The sequence below is a fragment of the Mirounga angustirostris genome, unplaced genomic scaffold (assembly GCF_029215605.1).
Source record: "Mirounga angustirostris isolate CCGP_5_RB_7025 unplaced genomic scaffold, mMirAng1.0.hap1 SCAF_5, whole genome shotgun sequence".
Taxonomy (NCBI): domain Eukaryota; kingdom Metazoa; phylum Chordata; class Mammalia; order Carnivora; family Phocidae; genus Mirounga; species Mirounga angustirostris.
This window is the reverse complement of record NW_026991713.1, coordinates 155727037-155744401: the sequence shown is the minus strand read 5'-3', so window position 1 is coordinate 155744401 and position 17365 is coordinate 155727037. Positions and strand designations below refer to the sequence as shown.

Sequence of the window (17365 nt, the reverse complement as noted above, 5' to 3'; positions counted from 1 at the left end):
AGGACCTTCTAGAAGAATGAGCTGGGATCCCACTTTCTGATTTCTGCTGGAACCAGAGCCCCAGGTAAAAACCAAGTACCGTCCAGTTTGTAACCTTAAAGGTAGAAACTCTCAGGGAATTATCAGCCCAGGTCGGGTTTCTTTGGAAGGAAAGAGACTTGAATGCAGGACAGAGAAGCTGTGATTCAACCGTAGGCACATTGGGGAATATCAGAGAGGCTCCCTGTTTTCAGGAGGAAAGGGGGCAATTTGGAAGGCTGTTAAGAACCGAAGGTCCATTGGTGGCATCTGGGAGTTCCAAGTGTTGTAGCTTCTCGTGGGTGAGCCCTGTTGGAGGAGGTGAGGGGGGGATATAGAGATGAGAATAGAGTTCTGCTAGCTGGAGTAGTGGAGTATCCATGTGCGAGGTCAAGTCCATGTCTTCCTGTTGGGTCCCCACTTTATTTGGAGGGGTAGGGTGTGGGGGCTCCCCCTGCCCAAACCTCCTGCCTGTGTTTTGTGACATTTCCCGTTAGGAGTTTTCAAAATTACCCTTTTAAAAAAATTTTATTACGTTAGTCGCCATGCAGTACGTTAGTTTTTGATGTAGTGTTCCATGATTCATTGTATTTGTGTAACACCCTCACTCCTTCTGATCAAGATTTGCTTTGATGAGCAAAATAAATCAGAGAAAGATAAATACTGTATGATTTTACTCATCTGTGGAGTTTATAAAGAAAAAAAAAACAAATGAGCCAAGAGAAGAAAAAAGAGTCAAACCAAGAAACACTCTTAAGTAGAGAGAACAACCTGTTGTTACCGAGGGGAGGTGTTTGGGGGAATGGGTTGAATAGGTGATAGGGATTAGGATGAGCACCAGGTGTTGCCTGGAAGTGTTGAAGCGCTAGATTGTACACCTGAAATGAGTATCATAGTGTATGTGGACTAATTGTAAATAAGAACTTTAAAAAAGTTTCCTTGGGAGAATTTCTTTTTCTCTTTAGGATTTTATTTATTTGTATGTATGTATGAGAGAGAGACAGAGAGGCAGAGAGGCAGAGGGAGAAACAGGCCCCCGCTGAGCAAGGATCCCAATGTGGGACTCAATCCCAGGACCCTGGGACCATGACCTGAGCCAAAGGCAGACGCTTAATCGACTGAGCCGCCCAGGTGTCCCTGGAAGGCTTCCTGATCAACAGTCAAGTTCTTTGTAGTTAGTGGTTTTGTGTTTCAGTGCCAGCAAAGCTTTTTCAGATTGGCATGTCTCATGTTGGAGGGAATGTGCATGGCAGTTGTAGACTACTCAAGTGACACCTGAGGAACAGGGAGGGTTAGATGGGAGAAACTCACGAACTTCCCATGTGAAGTCTGTATCTGCTCAAGACTGAGACCAGTGAGCCAGCATCACTTCATTGGAGACAGTGTTTCTACAAAGGACTGAGAGACAGCAAGTACAGAATCAAAAACAAGATGACAATTCCAAACCATATGCTGGTTTTAATCCAGGACCCTAGGTCTGAAAGGAGCCAACTGAAAATATTTATTGGCACTTGTTTGGACTGAAGGCAAACCCGGAGTCCTGTATGCCTCCTGGAAGTGTCCTCCCCCAGTGGCTAGAAACAAAACAGACAAATACTGCAGGAATGCACTGAATGAAATCACTGAGCACATTAGGGAACATAGAGTACACTGAAGAACATGAAGCAATAGTTAGAGAACTTGTTGCAAGAATAGGAATACTTCTGGGACATTTCAAAACAGTATTGTTCTTTCAAAAGAACTGTTTAGAACTATATGGGTTATCAGTAGTGGTCTGTTATGTTGTAAATTCAGAAACCATGCATTTGGATTAGAATCAGGATTCAGTTAGTAGTTGAGGTAAAAGAAAGACTTTTGAATTCTGAACCTTCTAAACCTCTAGAAATGCTCACAAGATCAAAAGGAGGCGATTTTAGGGAAGATCATAATCCAAAGAGGTTTCCTCCTTTTGCAAGAGACTGGGATATGCAGAAAATGGCATGTTCTTTGCACAAAAGAGGTAGAAGGAGCAACAGTGAGAAAAGGAATGCAGGCCTGGTCTGGACATGTGGGGCAAGCTGTCTCCCCAGATGTTTTCTATTGCAATTTGGGAAGTATTTACCTTCTTGTCACCAGCTGGTGTACAGGTCCAGTCAGGGTTTGGTGCCTTCTTTAAATGTGTCCCGTGGACCCAAGAGTCCATTCCCTGGGATTTGGCAGCACAAGGTTTGGTTAGCAGTATGTGATAAGGGCCTCTCAAGGGAGGTTGAAGAGAATCTCTGTGGAGGTGTCTTTTCCAATGGAGAGACTCTCCAGGTTGCAAGGTGTGATGATCAAGGTAAGTGTCCGCTGGGAGTGGCCTGTGAAAAGATTGCTCTGCTACAACATGGTTAGTTTTAATAGAAGCAACTAGATGTTTGCATTATTGAAATATATCCCCTTTTCCCACCTGTGGGTCAAAAGGGGCAGTGGTCGAATGCATGGATGTCCAGTGACTGTCTCCAAGGGTGAGAGTCTGAGTTCCAAAGGGTGTGGACTTGAGATTTCGAAGGAGTAACAGCAATGCCTTTGTCCCAGGTAGTTGGAAAATTTGCACATTTTGCTCATTGAGTCCCCAGTATTGCCATTATTGCATTGGACCATCTGTGAAGATAGGGGTTAGTAATGTACAATGAAAGTGTTGTAAAACTGGCCAAACATCACAAACGGGGTGAGGGCCCTGCACGGTAGAATGGGTTTTCTGGTCACTGTGTAGTTCAAGAGGGCTTCCCTGGGAGGGATAATTTTTTCTAACAGGATTTCAGCCACACACGAGTCATTGGCCTTTCTCCAAGGGAAAGCTTTGGTCCAGTGAGGAAACATAGGCACATTGACTAACACTTATTTCCATGAGATGAGGAAGTGGCATGAAATCCACTTGCCAAATCTCAAAGGGTTCATTGGGCAGTTTAAATGCCCACGGGAGGTATGGATTTCTTTCCCAGGATTGTATTTTGGACCAATGGGAGGAGCAAGGTAGGCACTTTTTTGCAGCCTTCTTAATATTTCCCCACCAATATTGGTTCATGAACACTATCAGTTTGTTATTAGACCAATGGTTTAAGGTTTGTACTATTGTCAGGCATGGGAATTTTAGAATTTTGGGGAGGGCCAGATTGTTACTTGATCCAAGGCAGAATTCTCTCTTTTTATCAGTCATTAGATTCCCAACATTGTTTCTCCTTCTCTGGGCCCAGTTGTTGGGCATATCTGATCAATTTTTCCAAACTGTCAATTGGTAGGACATCCCTTCAGAACATGACAGAGGCCTGACTCTCAAGCTCCTTTTGAGCAGATTTTTTGGCAGAAATGTCAGCAAGGCTGTTTCCTCTGGCCCCCAGGGAGTCAAGTGCAGAATATCCCTGGGACCTTAATAATAGCTAGATCTGCAGGCAAAAATATGGCATCTGATGAATTTTGGACATCGCCATTTTTTAAATTTTTAAATTTTATTATGTTACTCACCATACAGTACATCATTAGTTTCTTTTTTCTTTAAAGATTTTATTTATTTATTTGACAGAGAGACCCACAGCAAGAGAGGGAACACAAGCAGGGAGAGTGGGAGAGGGAGAAGCAGGCTTCCCGCCGAGCAGGGAGCCCGACGTAGGGGCTCGATCCCAGGACCCTGGGATCATGACCTGAGCCGAAGGCAGACACTTAACGAGTGAGCCACCCAGGCGTCCCTGTACTGTGGAGTTTTATGGTTTTTATATTCTGGTTTTTCATGACCTATCTTGTTTTTCCGTCAAAACCAAACTATCCTGTCTCCTTGTGCCTCAGGGCGCTACTGAAAATCTAGTAAGTGATTTCCAGTATAGAGGAAGGACTGGATCCGTGATCCATTCCTCCCACAGTTTTGATCTTTGAGATAATACCTTAACTCAAAAGTGCTCTAATGGCAAGCAGGTATTATAGGCCATAGCATGTAGGTGGAAGGACTGCAAATTGAGGACTTTTCGTTTCATCATCAGCACACCACCCTATGCGCAGTCTCAGTCAGCTAGGTGTCTAACTCTTGATTTAATTTTGGCTCAGGTCACGACCTCATAGTTGTTGGATTGAGCCCTGCGTCAGTGTCAGGCTCCACATGCAGCAGGGAGTCTGCTTGAGATTCTGTCTCTTCCTCTGCCTTCCCCACGTCCTCCCCTCCCCCGCCTCGATCTCATGCACTCTCTCTCTGTAATAAATAAATTAATCTTTAAAAAATGAGTCAGAAAAAGATAAACATTCAGATTTTAAAATCGAAAAAGGACAGTAAACAGCAGAAAAACTTCAATCTTACTAGTAATCAAAAGACAAGTAAGATTACTCACTTTTTTTTTTTTTTGAGATTATTCACTTTTCACATTGGCCAAGACTTAAAACCTGATAATATCCAATGTTACTTGCTCCTTTACTGTCTGTAAGGGTTTTTGTAAGTTTCATGTTATTTCTTCCATAAATGTTTGATAGGATTTACCAGTAAAACCACCTGGGTCTGGGGCTTTCTTTCTGGTAAGGTTGTTAATAATTATTTCAGTTATTAAAATAGATACCGGATCATTCAGATTTTTGTTTTATTTTGTGTGGTATGTTCTATTTTTTGAGGCATCTTTCCATTTCATCTACATTGTTGAATTTGTTGACCTAAAACTGTTCATAGTATTTTCTTGTTATCTTTTTTTTTAAAGATTTATTTATCTATTTTAGAGAGAGAATGTGAGAGACTGGTAGAGGGGTAGAGGGTGAGGGAGAGCGAGAATCTCAAGCAGGTTCCCCACTGAGTGCAGAGCCCAACATGGGGCTCAATCCCATGACCCTGAGATCATGACCTAAGCCAAAACTGGCTAAGGCCAACACTTAATCAACTGAGCCACCCAGGCACCTCTGTCTTTTTAATATGTGTAAGATCTGTAGCGATAACTCCTTTTTTATTTCTGATACTGACATACAAAAATGTTATGTTAAAGGATGATCATCCAAGCGTTTTATAAAGTAAAAAATTGAAAAAAAACTAAAAACCAAACCTCCAACAATAAGGGATTAGTAAAGTAAAAAACTTTATCATCTTGACAGAATGAACTACTACATGTCCCTTAAAATTATATGAAAACTATTATGAAATAATACTGCAGACTTACCTGGATGACTAAAGTTTAAAAGATTCATAGTAACAAGTGTTGTTGAGGGTATGGAGCAAATAGAACTTTTTTAAAAAAGGTTTCTCTTTAAATTCCAGTTAACATACAGTATAATATTCATTTCAGGTGTAGGGTTTAGTGATTCAGCAAACCAAACAACATCCAGTGCCCATCACAACAAATGTGCTTCTTAATCCCCACCACCTGTTTCACCCATCTCCCCACCCACCTCCCCTCTGGCAACCATCAGTGTGTTCTCTATAGTTATAAGTCTCTTTCTTGGTTTGCCTCTCTCTCTCTTTTTCCTTATGCTCATTTGTTTTGTTTCTCAAATTCCGCATATGATTGAAATCATCTGATATTTGTCTTTCTCTGACTGACTTATTTCGCTTAGCATAATTATGCAAATGGAACTTTTATTCAGCCTCCACTGTGGTAGGAGTATAAATTGGGAATTAGAAAACTGTGGTAATATCTTAATCAAACTTAAAATATGCATACCTTATGATTCACATCTCCCCTCCTAGATCTATATCAATCATCAATCTTTGCATATATTCAGCAACAGACATGTAGAATAATATTCAAAGCACCTTTATTCATGTTATCCCAGATTGGAATCAATCCCATTCTCTCACCAAAAGTAGAGTGGATAAGTAAATTTTAGGTGTTATTCATACAATGGGATTCTACATAGCAATGAAGAAGAATGAACTATTGATACAGATACAATGACATGGATAAATCTCACAGGCATTATTTTGAGAGAAAGAAGTCAGACACAAAAGAGTACAGACGGGATGATTCCATTTGTATAAGGGAGCAGGCAAAATTAATCTATGGTTTTAGAAGTCAGAATAATAGTTACTGATGGAAAGAGAGGCTAAAGGTAAACCTTGAGACCAGTTAGAGGTAAAGAAAGGAAGTGGTTCATTCAGAATTAACTCCAGTAGGGAGTGCTCAGAGGAGAGACTTCCTGAGCAAACTTTAGTTGAGTTTTTTAAGTTGTGTCAAAACACTGGGAAAGCAGGTTTGCGATTTAGAGAGTGGGATGTTCAAATTGCTTGTCATATTTAACATTCCTGTGACTTTTGTGGTTGGCCAGGTCTGAATTGGGATGGCCCATGGAATCTGCTTGCAGGCATCTGCCACTCAGAATTTTTTTTTTTTAAGATTTTATTTATTTATTTGAGAGAGAGAGAATGAGAGAGAACACATGAGAGGGGGGAGGGTCAGAGGGAGAAGTAGACTCCCTGCCGAGCAGGGAGCCCGATGCGGGACTCGATCCAGGGACTCCAGGATCATGACCTGAGCTGAAGGCAGTCGCTTAACCAACTCAGCCACCCAGGCGCCCTGCCACTCAGAATTTATTGCTCTTAGGATTTAATGGACTTTTCCCAATTCCTGAAACTGCTTTTAGGTACAGAAATTTACTTCTAAGTTCATAAAAGGAGGAGTTCAGTTTTCACAGAGGCGTGAGGACATGAGGGAGCCTATTAGGGTGCTGGGAATATCTTATGTCCTAATCTAAATGTGATTACAGGTGCATAAATATGTAAACATTCATTGGGCTGTTCATGTAAGATTTGTGTACTTACTGAATATATGTTTTACTTAATTAAAAATTTTAAAATGGTATTATGTAAATATGCATTATTGCACAGAAAAACATTTCTCTTATATTGCTGAATGAAAAAGACAAGTTATGCTAGAACATTTCTCCTTGAACTCACTTCTACTAAAAAAGTGTTTCTATATACGAAGAAAGAAGACTAGAAGAATATACACCAAAATATGAGATGGTGAATGACTCTTATTTTTTTATTTTTGTTTATTTGCATTTTCTAAACTTTCTGTAATGCTTATGTATCTGAGGTGGTCCAGAGCCCTCCCCAGACCACCACAGCCCCACGCTCAATAGCAGTAACCACAAGCATTTACCGCCTCTGACCCCAACACACCTGGGACATCATCAGCTCTACCAGTCCACCAGAAGGAACCATCTTCATCCATGATCCCTCTGTCCCCTGTGAGGTAAGCCATGTGGACTCTCGCTGAAGCATATTCCTCCCAGCTCACCTGAGAGAAGAACAAATTCAGAAACCTAAATTTACATAACTTCCACAATCATTTAATGGCATGAGCTGAGCACTGTGCTAGCCCTGAAGGGAGATAGAGAGAAATAACACAAAATCTGCACTCTCCAGGTGCTTCCCAGAGAGAAAACGCACATAGATCTTTGTTGGTGACTTCTGTTAGCACCAGGTCTTTTTTTTTTTTTTCTTCCCATCTGGAAACAGGAATAAGGATGGTACTTTACCCAGAGGTTTTTTCCTGAGGCTGAAATGATGCAGTGCAAGCATAGCATTTAGCATAGGGCCAGTGGCCGTGTGTGCAAGGGACGCTGGCTTCTATTTTCTTAGGCTCATCATCCATCAAACACAATCACTGCTCTTAAATTGTGCCTTTAATTTCCACACTGTCCATGGCTTTCTATCAGAAGGTGACTTTGGATTTATGTTCTTACACCAGAAACACAACACAGTGATTAGTACAAATACCCCTTAGCACAGACAACCTCATTTTGCTTGATCATTCTGTAGCGTATCCACAGATTCTTTTTTTAAAAAGATTTTAAGGGCACCTGGGTGGCTCAGTCATTAGGCGTCTGCCTTCGGCTCAGGTCATGATCCCAGGGTCCTGGGATCAGCCCCACATCGGGCTCCCTGCTCCACGGGATGCCTGCTTCTCCCTCTCCCACTCCTCCTGCTTGTGTGCTCTCTCTTTCTGTCAAATAAATAAATAAAATCTTAAAAAAAAAGATTTTACTTATTTGAGAGAGAGAGAGAAAGAGAAAGAACACAGGGAGAGAGCACAGAGGGAGTTGGAGAAGCCGACTCCCCACTGAGCAGAGAGCCCGGCATGGGGCTTGATCTCAGGACCCTGGGATCATGACCTGAGCTGAAGGGAGACGTCCACCCGACTGAGCCACCCAGTGCCCCAAACATCCACAGATCTAACAGCACTTGACTTGCCTGCTATGGAAACCACAAGACCAGTTAGTCTAGGTTCTTGTATCTAAAAAAAAATCTGCTTATTAAAGTTCTAATGAATTTTGGTAAAACTGTGTAAGCAACTCCTTCTCAAGTAGCATAATAATCCAAATAGGTGTATGAGATGCTGGAATCTCTTATTTGGAATCTCTATATTATGGGGCAGAAAGAGATTTTTTTGGTATCAGTGTGTCTGAGTTATCTTGTCAAAGTTTGAAAATATTAAGCACTATCCCTTCAAGAAATTTTGTAATATTAGAACTTTTAAAAAACAAGAAACAGAATCTTAATTATAGAGAACAAACAAATGATTACCCAAGGGGAGGGGATGAGTGAAATATGTGATGGGGATTAACGAATACACCTGTGATGAGCGCCAAGCGTTGTATCAAAGTGTTGAATCATTAGGGGCACCTGGGTGGCTCAGTCAGTTAAGCGGTTGCAGCTCAGGTCATGATCCCAGGGTCCTGGGATCAAGCCCTGCCTCAGGCTCCCTGCTCAGCAGGGAGTAGGAAAAAAATTACCCAGCCTTTAACTCAGAAATTTGGCTTTTGATAATTTTTCATAGGAAATAATTAAAATGGCATTTAAAGAGTTAACAAGGTTACTCACTGAAAAAGTATGTTTAATATGAAACATTGGAAATGAAGAAAATTTCCAATAATAGTGGATATGTTCAATAAATCATGATATTTCCTTTTGGTAGCATGCTGTGAAATTAAAAAAATTTTCTGTTATATAGGGGCGCCTGGGTGGCTCAGTTGTTAAGCGTCTGCCTTCCGCTCAGGTCATGATCCCAGGGTCGTGGGATCGAGCCCCACATCGGGCTCCCTGCTCAGTGAGAAGCCTGCTTCTCCCTCTCCCGCTCCCCCTGCTTGTGTTCCCTCTCTTGCTGTGTCTCTCTCTGTGAAATAAATAAATAAAATCTTTAAAAAATTTTTTTCTGTTACATAAAAAGATTTACCTCTATGTGAAAATCATAAGTAAAAAAGCAAGATTGATAGCCAGTAGGTAGAATGTAATTCCAATTTTATAAAATAATATATGTACATAGAGAAATAAGAGAAGGACATATATCCAAACGTTAAAGTGAGTAGTAATGGTGGGATTATGAGTGAAAAGAATTTTCTTTGGCCTTTTTCTTAGTTTTTCAAAGCTTTCTATATATAACATAGAGTTTTATTATTAGAAAGGTTGAATAAATAATATTTATATTTAAAAGTAATTAAAAGGAGGCTTCCCTTTATAGAAAAAATGGAAATCTCTTTTTTATATGTATATTTTTTTTATTCTTATGTTAATCCCCATACATTACATCATTAGTTCTAGATGAAGTGTTCCATGATTCATTGTTTGTGCATAACACCCAGTGCTCCATGCAGAATGTGCCCTCCTCAATACCCACCACCAGGCTAACCCATCCTCCCACCTGCCTCCCCTCTAGAACCCTGTTTGTTTTTCAGAGTCCATCGTCTCTCATGGTTCGTCTCCCCCTCCGATTTCCCCCTTCATTCTTCCCTTCCTGCTATCTTCTTCTTTTTTTTTTCTTAACATACATTGCATTATTTGTTTCAGAGGTACAGATCTGAGATTCAACAGTCTTGCACAATTCACTGCGCTTACCAGAGCACATACCCTCCCCAGTGTCTATCACCCAGTCACCCCATCCCTCCCACCCCACCCCCCACTCCAGCAACCCTCAGTTTGTTTCCTGAGATTAAGAATTCCTCATATCAGTGAGGTCATATGATACATGTCTTTCTCTGATTGACTTATTTCGCTCAGCATAACACCCTCCAGTTCCATCCACGTCGTTGCAAATGGCAAGATCTCATTCCTTTTGATGGCTGCATAATATTCCATTGTATATATATACCACATCTTCTTTATCCAGTCATCTGTCGATGGACATCTTGGCTCTTTCCACAGTTTGGCTATTGTGGACATTGCTGCTATAAACATCAGGGTGCACGTAGCCCTTCGGATCCCTACTTTTGTATCTTTGGGGTAAATACCCAGTAGTGCAATTGCTGGATCATAGGGTAGCTCTATTTTCAACTTTTTGAGGAACCTCCATACTGTTTTCCAGAGTGGCTGCACCAGCTTGCATTCCCACCAACAGTGTAGGAGGGTGCCCCCTTCTCCGCATCCCCACCAACATCTGTCGTTTCCTGACTTGTTAATTTTAGCCATTCTGACTGGTGTGAGGTGGTATCTCATTGAGGTTTTGATTTGGATTTCCCTGATGCCGAGCGATATTGAGCACTTTTTCATGTGTCTGTTGGCCATTTGGATGTCTTCTTTGGAAAAATGTCTGTTCATGTCTTCTGCCCATTTCTTGATTGGATTCTTTGTTCTTTGGGTGTTGAGTTTGATGAGTTCTTTATAGATTTTGGATACTAGCCCTTTATCTGATATGTCATTTGCAAATATCTTCTCCCATTCTGTCGGTTGTCTTTTGTTTTGTTGACTGTTTCCTTTGCTTTGCAAAAGCTTTTTATCTTGATGAATTCCCAATAGTTCATTTTTGCCCTTGCTTCCCTTGCCTTTGGCGATGTTTCTAGGAAGAAGTTGCTTCGGCTGAGGTCAAAGAGGTTGCTGCCTGTGTTCTCCTTTAGGATTTTGATGGACTCCTGTCTCACATTGAGGTCTTTCAACCATTTGGAGTCTATTTTTGTGTGTGGTGTAAGGAAATGGTCCAGTTTCATTCTTCTGCATGTGGGGCTATCCAATTTTCCCAACACCATTTGTTGAAGAGACTGTCTTTGTTCCATTGGACCATTCTTTCCTGCTTTGTCAAAGATGAGTTGACCATAGAGTTGAGGGTCCATTTCTGGGCTCTCTATTCTGTTCCATTGATCTATGTGTCTGTTTTTGTGCCAGTACCATGCTGTCTTGATGATGACAGCTTTGTAATAGAGCTGGAAGTCCGGAATTGTGATGCCGCCGGCTTTGCTTTTCTTTTTCAACATTCCTCTGGCTATGTGGAGTCTTTTCTGGTTCCATACAAATTTTAGGATGATTTGTTCCATTTCTTTGAAAAAAGTGGATGGTATTTTGATGGGGATTGCATTGAATGTGTAGATTGCTCTAGGTAGCATTGACATCTTCACAATATTTGTTCTTCCAATGCATAAGCATGGAACGTTTTTCCATTTCTTTGTGTCTTCCTCAATTTCTTTCATGAGTATTTTATAGTTTTCTGAGTACAGATCCTTTGTCTCTTTGGTTAGATTTATTCCTAGGTATCTTATGGTTTTGGGTGCAATTGTAAATGGGATCGACTCCTTAATTTCTCTTTCTTCTGTGTTGTTGTTGGTATATAGGAATGCCACTGACTTCTGTGCATTGATTTTATATCCTGCCACTTTACTGAATTCCTGTATGAGTTCTAGCAGTTTCAGGGTGGAGTCTTTTGGGTTTTCCACATAAAGTATCATATCATCTGCAAAGAGTGAGAGTTTGACTTCTTCTTTGCTGATTTGGATGCCTTTGATTTCTTTTTGTTGTCTGATTGCTGTGGCTAGGACTTCCAATACTATGTTGAAGAGCAGTGGTGATAGTGGACATCCCTGCCGCGTTCCTGACCTTAGGGGGAAAGCTCTCAGTTTTTCCCCATTGAGTATGATATTCGCTGTAGGTTTTTCATAGATGGCTTTTATGATATTGAGGTATGTACCCTCTATGCCTATACTCTGAAGAGTTTTGATCAAGAAAGGATGCTGTACTTTGTCAAAAGGTTTTTCTGCATCTATTGAGAGGATCATATGATTCTTGTTCTTTCTTTTGTTAATGTATCGTATCCCATTGATTGATTTGCGGATGTTGAACCAACCTTGCAGCCCAGGGATAAATCCCACTTGGTCATGGTGAATAATCCTTTTAATATACTGTTGGATCCTATTGGCTAGTATTTTGGTGAGAATTTTTGCATCCATGTTCATCAGGGATATTGGTCTGTAATTCTCCTTTTGGATGGGGTCTTTGTCTGGTTTTGGGATCAAGGTAATGCTGGCCTCATAAAATGAGCTTGGAAGTTTTCCTTCCGTTTCTATTTTTTGGAACAGTTTCAGAAGAATAGGTATTAATTCTTCTTGAAATGTTTGGTAGAATTCCCCTGGGAAGCCATCTGGCCCTGGGCTTTTGTTTTTTGGGAGATTTTTGATGACTGCTTCAATTTCCTTAGTGGTTATAGGTCTGTTCAGGTTTTCTATTTCATCCTGGTTCAGTTTTGGTAGTTGATACATCTCTAGGAATGCATCCATCTCTTCCAGGTTGTCTAATTTGCTGGCATAGAGTTGCTCATAATATGTTCTTATAATTGTTTGTATTTCTTTGGTGTTGGTTGTGATCTCTCCTCTTTCATTCATGATTTTGTTGATTTGGGTCATTTCTCTTCTCTTTTGGATAAGTCTGGCCAGGGGTTTATCAATCTTGTTAATTCTTTCAAAGAACCAGCTCCTAGTTTCGTTGATCTGTTCTACTGTTCTTTTAGTTTCTATTTCATTGATTTCTGCTCTGATCTTTATGATTTCTCTTCTCCTGCTGGGTTTAGGCTTTATTTGCTGTTCTTTCTCCAGCTCCTTTAGGTGGAGGGTTAGGTTGTGTACTTGAGACCTTTCTTGTTTCTTGAGAAAGGCTTGTATTGCTCTATACTTTCCTCTTAGGACTGCCTTTGCTGCATCCCAAAGATTTTGAACAGTTGTGTTTTCATTTTCATTGGTTTCCATGTATTTTTTTAATTCTTCTTTAATTTCCTGGTTGACCCATTCATTCTTCAGTAGGATGCTCCTTAGCATGGCTCTCTTTCTTCCCTAAAGGCATTTACTGTCTTGACTTTTATGGTATTCCTTTCCTTGTTTTCCCTTATAGTTTACCTCCTAAGGAAATACCCCTAAACAAATTATCATATTTTACTTGCTTTTGATCTTTATGTGTGTAATCATATATTACTCTGTAATCTTTGGCTTCTTTTTTCAGTATTATGTTTTTAAGATGTGTCTATGTTGCTGCATGTTGCTGTAGTTAAGTTTCATTGCTGTATAATATCCCATTGTATAAAAACATGATGTGTTTTTTATCTGTTCTACCATTAATGGACACTGGGTAGTTTTCATTTTGGGGCTATTAGTGATTAATGCTGCATTGAATTCTTGTACATGTACGCTGGTGCATATAAGCATGCATTTCTGTAGCATTTTTCTGGAAGACGAATTGCTAGTTCACACTGACATGACATTTTACCATGCGATTTTCCAAAGTATTGAAATGCTCCCATTAGCAGGAGAGGAGAATTCCCATTGTTCCCTAACGTTGGCAATATTTGTTATTGTCAGAGTTTTTAATTTTTGTCAATCTGATGGATATATAGTGTTATCTTACTGTAGAGTTTTATTTTTGCATTTCCCCATGTTTGCAGGTTAATTTCAGCTAACCTGAAATCTGCTCTTTGAAACTTATGGGCATTTATGTATCTTTTAAAGAGTCTGAGATTAAAACGGCTACTTCAAAAATCAGAGTAACATGTCGTAAATATAGAATTAAAATATTAAGGTGTTCTGTGGCTACCCTTATGAAGCTAACTCTGAAACACAGTTTTGATTTTATTCATGAAGCCTCAAGCTGTTTGGATCCTGTTTCCATCTGTATTTCAAAGCTCATATTAAGCTACTTTTTGAACATTCCTCAGTCAATGATCTTTGTCCAAACCCAGTAAAAATACAACCAAAGCATAGCTAATGACTGCATCAGAGAATCTGCCCATTTTACCTACTTTGGATAAAGCTGCAGAAGAATGAAGAAGACACCCTCAGCCCTCCTGTCCCTGACTCTGACTCTGATGTACCAGGACAGGGTGATGAGGATGAGAAGGTGAACCAGATGTCTGCTACCTCTCTCATCCCCAAGAGCTGACCCGGCTCAGCCCCAGGCCACCTGGTACTCAGACCTCAATCACTTCTCCCCACGTCCTTCAGGGAATCCATCATTATTTTGTGGTTGTTTTTTTATTAGCAGAAAATGTTATGGGGAAAAATGAAGAAGAGGATTTACATCATGCAATGTACCTACTACAGATGTTCACAGCCAACTTTTTGGCTCTCTGAAATTCTTTCTCTCAGGGCTGCTACCATAACCCTTCTCTCCTTTCCTACACACATCCCAGTCTTCCTTGATGTCCTGGGCAATTCATTTCTACCCTCTAACTTGCATTCTCTGCTCAGAAATACAAAAGCCCTTCAATTCACATGACCCTACCCTTCAGAGAAGGCAATGCAGTTCTGTTAGCATCCTAACATGCTCTTGGGATCTTATCCCCTACCACCTTACAGTTTATAAAATACCCCTCATAGCCACAGAGAGTGTGAAGACAAGGTCTGATAAATACATCTTTGCCATCTTTTTATGTCAGCTTCCAAAGTTGATCCAAACCTTTGATCCAAACCCATTAGCCTCACCGCCACCACCCACCCCTTGCCAGAAGAGTTAACATGAACTGACAGGAAGTGAGTGACTTCCAGTTGGCTTTGACCACCAGCAAATTGCCCCAAAGGCAACTAAGAACATGAGGAAGCAGAAGCATGAATGATCCAGATGACGAGGCTCTGAGCTCTTAACACTCTGGGCCTGGGGCAGAACATCCAAGGCCTGACTGCAAGTTCTCTTGTCACTTTGCCTTCCCCTAAGTCTCAGGTTCCCTACCCTGGAGCACTCTCTGCTGCCAGAGGATCAAGAGCAGTGGAGAAAACGGACAGGTCTTCTGCTCTACGAGGTCTACGGACAGTCAGAAACAGTAGGTAGAAACAGTAGGTAGATGGTACTTTCTTGATCAGTCAGGATGTGCTGAGCCACTGAGCCCAGCAGACGAGCTGAACCATGTATATGCAGAGGCCCCACTCTGCTCACACATTGCCTGAAGCCAATGGGAGGCTTCAGAGTTCTAGGCTAATTTGCCCCAAATCAATTTGCACAAAGACAATTCACAGCTCATCAGTTTGTCAAGAGGCCAATGTCCTGAAAACTATTGGACAAAACTTTGAAAAGGGGTGTAAGGACATGGTGCTACCATCCCTGGGATCATTAGCTCTAGGGAGCCCAGGAGGGGTGGCGGGATGGGAGGTTCTCTCCAGTAACATGGAGCCCACCATCAGCAAGTCCTGCCTACTTCATTCCTTCCTAGGGTGGCAACCACAGGCAGCCAGGAGCTGGCCCCAGAAGTTCATTTCTGGATGCTCATGTGGACAGCACACAGGTTTGATTGTGGGACACTAGCTAGAGTGGGGGAGGGAACAGAGACTTTCTGTATATACCAACACACACACACAGACACACACACATACACACACACACAGTGTGACTCCCAAAGGCATCACTGACTAGCCAGGTGACAGGACATTCAGAGTATCAGGCATGTCTTAAACCAGAAAAACGTTATTAATGATAGTAGGGGCAGGGGCAGGTATCTTCCAACACAATTCTCAAGTCATTTCTGTTGCTGGGCCACTTTCCCCAGCCTCCTTGTTATCCCTGTAACTGACAGACAGACGACTACCATCTCAGGAGCTGGAGCAAAATGACTATTTTAGCCTCAATTCACATACTCGTCTTGACTTTTTTGCAAAAAAAAATATGCTTTTAAATCATCAGTTAATTGGTCCGCTTCCAGGCCTAAGAAATATTAAGACTCTAGGTTAGTTCTTGTATGGTTCATAGTTTATATTTGGACAAGGAGGAGGGTGGGATGAGAACTACAATATACCCATGATCCAGGTTCCTTTGTATCAACTCTTTGCAACAACAGAATACTGCCTCATACCCAGGTGGTGCTGTATTTCACAAAGTATTTGCATAGCCACTGACTCATCTCTGGGACATTTTCCACATGCCTGTACTGTGAGCAGCAACATAGCAAAGGAGGAAGAGCTTTCCCTCTCAGGAACTCAGACCCCGGTTCAAATCTCAGCTTGCCAATTACAGGCTTCAAGACCACTGGCATAGCACTGAACCTTCCAGAGTCTCTGCTTCTCTGTCTCCAAAATGGAAATATAACCCAGTCTCGCTGGGTTGTGATAAGGGAAACGAAAGGAAGTATATAAAGCTCTGGCTACAATGTCCAACCTCTTGTACATGCTCACCTTGCTGTTACTCTTGTTTTTAAGTAAGTGTTGCCCTAGATACTAGGGTAGTAGAGATGAATGGGGCAGTCTCTATTCTCAGGATGCTTGTTATTCACTGAGGGAAACAGACAAGCAAAAATAAGGATAATTGGGAGCTCTCGGTTGGCTCAGTGGGTTGAGTTTCCGACTCCTGGTTTCAGCTTAGGTGGTGATCTCATGGGTCGTGGGATTGAGCCCCTGCATAGGGCTCCATGCTCAGCGGGGAGTCTGCTTAAGACTCTCTCTCCCTCTGCTCCCCAAACCCCATTCAAGCACTCTTGCACTCTTTCTATCTCTCTAAAATAAATGGATAAATATTTTTTTAAAAAGAAGTATAATGCTCTCTTGGCTACAATGGAAGTGTGGGAAAAAATACTACAGAAGGAGAATGTCCCAACTGACTTTTCTTGGGGCCAGAATAATAGCTAGTTGTGACTGTTTATGGAGCTAACTTGGTGTGCCAGGCACTGTGTGAAGAGTTTTCCACACACTCACAGGTACTATGAGAGCTAAGTGTTATAATTACCCCTTTACAGAGAAGATGAAGGGGGATTAATTGGCACATAGCTGGAGTCAAGATTCAAATCCTTGGGTGGCTCAGTCGGTTAAGCATTTGCCTTTGGCTTGGGTAGTGGTCCCAGGGTCCTGGGATTGAGCCCCACATTGGGCTCCCTGCTCAGCTGGGGAGCCTGCTTCTCCCTCTCCCCCTGCCCGTCCCCCTCCACCCCTACTCTGTCTCTCGTTTTTCTCTCTCTCAAATAAACACACAAAATCTTAAAAAGAAAAAAAAAAGATTCAAATCCTGGTCTAGCTTAGCTTTAGAAAGATATTTTAGAGTACCATAAAGGAGGAATAAAGTTCATCAGGAGGATAAATGGGGGTGGGGCAGTTGCCTAGCAGAGGGGACAACACAATCTGAATATTCTCAGCACAGCTCTGAGTCGTTGAGACAGGGTTCCTATCACTGTTTAACAGCCTGAGTCAATGTTAAATGATATCA

General features: G+C 41.4%; 1 protein-coding gene and 1 long non-coding RNA gene across 9 annotated transcripts in view; one reads left to right on the top strand and one right to left on the bottom strand.

The window, feature by feature from the left end:
• Window positions 1–204: 204 nt before the first annotated feature.
• Window positions 205–7835, bottom strand: LOC135364555 (uncharacterized). Its single transcript, XR_010411908.1, has 3 exons — window positions 7121–7835; window positions 2120–2640; window positions 205–327 (listed from the first exon to the last, which is right to left on the bottom strand). It is a non-coding gene; the product is annotated as an uncharacterized LOC135364555 (long non-coding RNA).
• The window catches only part of LOC135364554 (acyl-coenzyme A synthetase ACSM3, mitochondrial-like), a 30320-nt gene continuing 13268 nt past the window's right edge, over window positions 314–17365 (top strand). For all 8 annotated transcript variants that reach the window (XM_064592728.1, XM_064592729.1, XM_064592730.1 and 5 more), the window contains exon 1: window positions 314–2335. In XM_064592728.1, the coding sequence (XP_064448798.1) occupies window positions 1903–2335 (433 nt within the window). In that variant the 5' untranslated portion in view covers window positions 314–1902. The remainder of the gene's footprint in view (window positions 2336–17365) is intronic.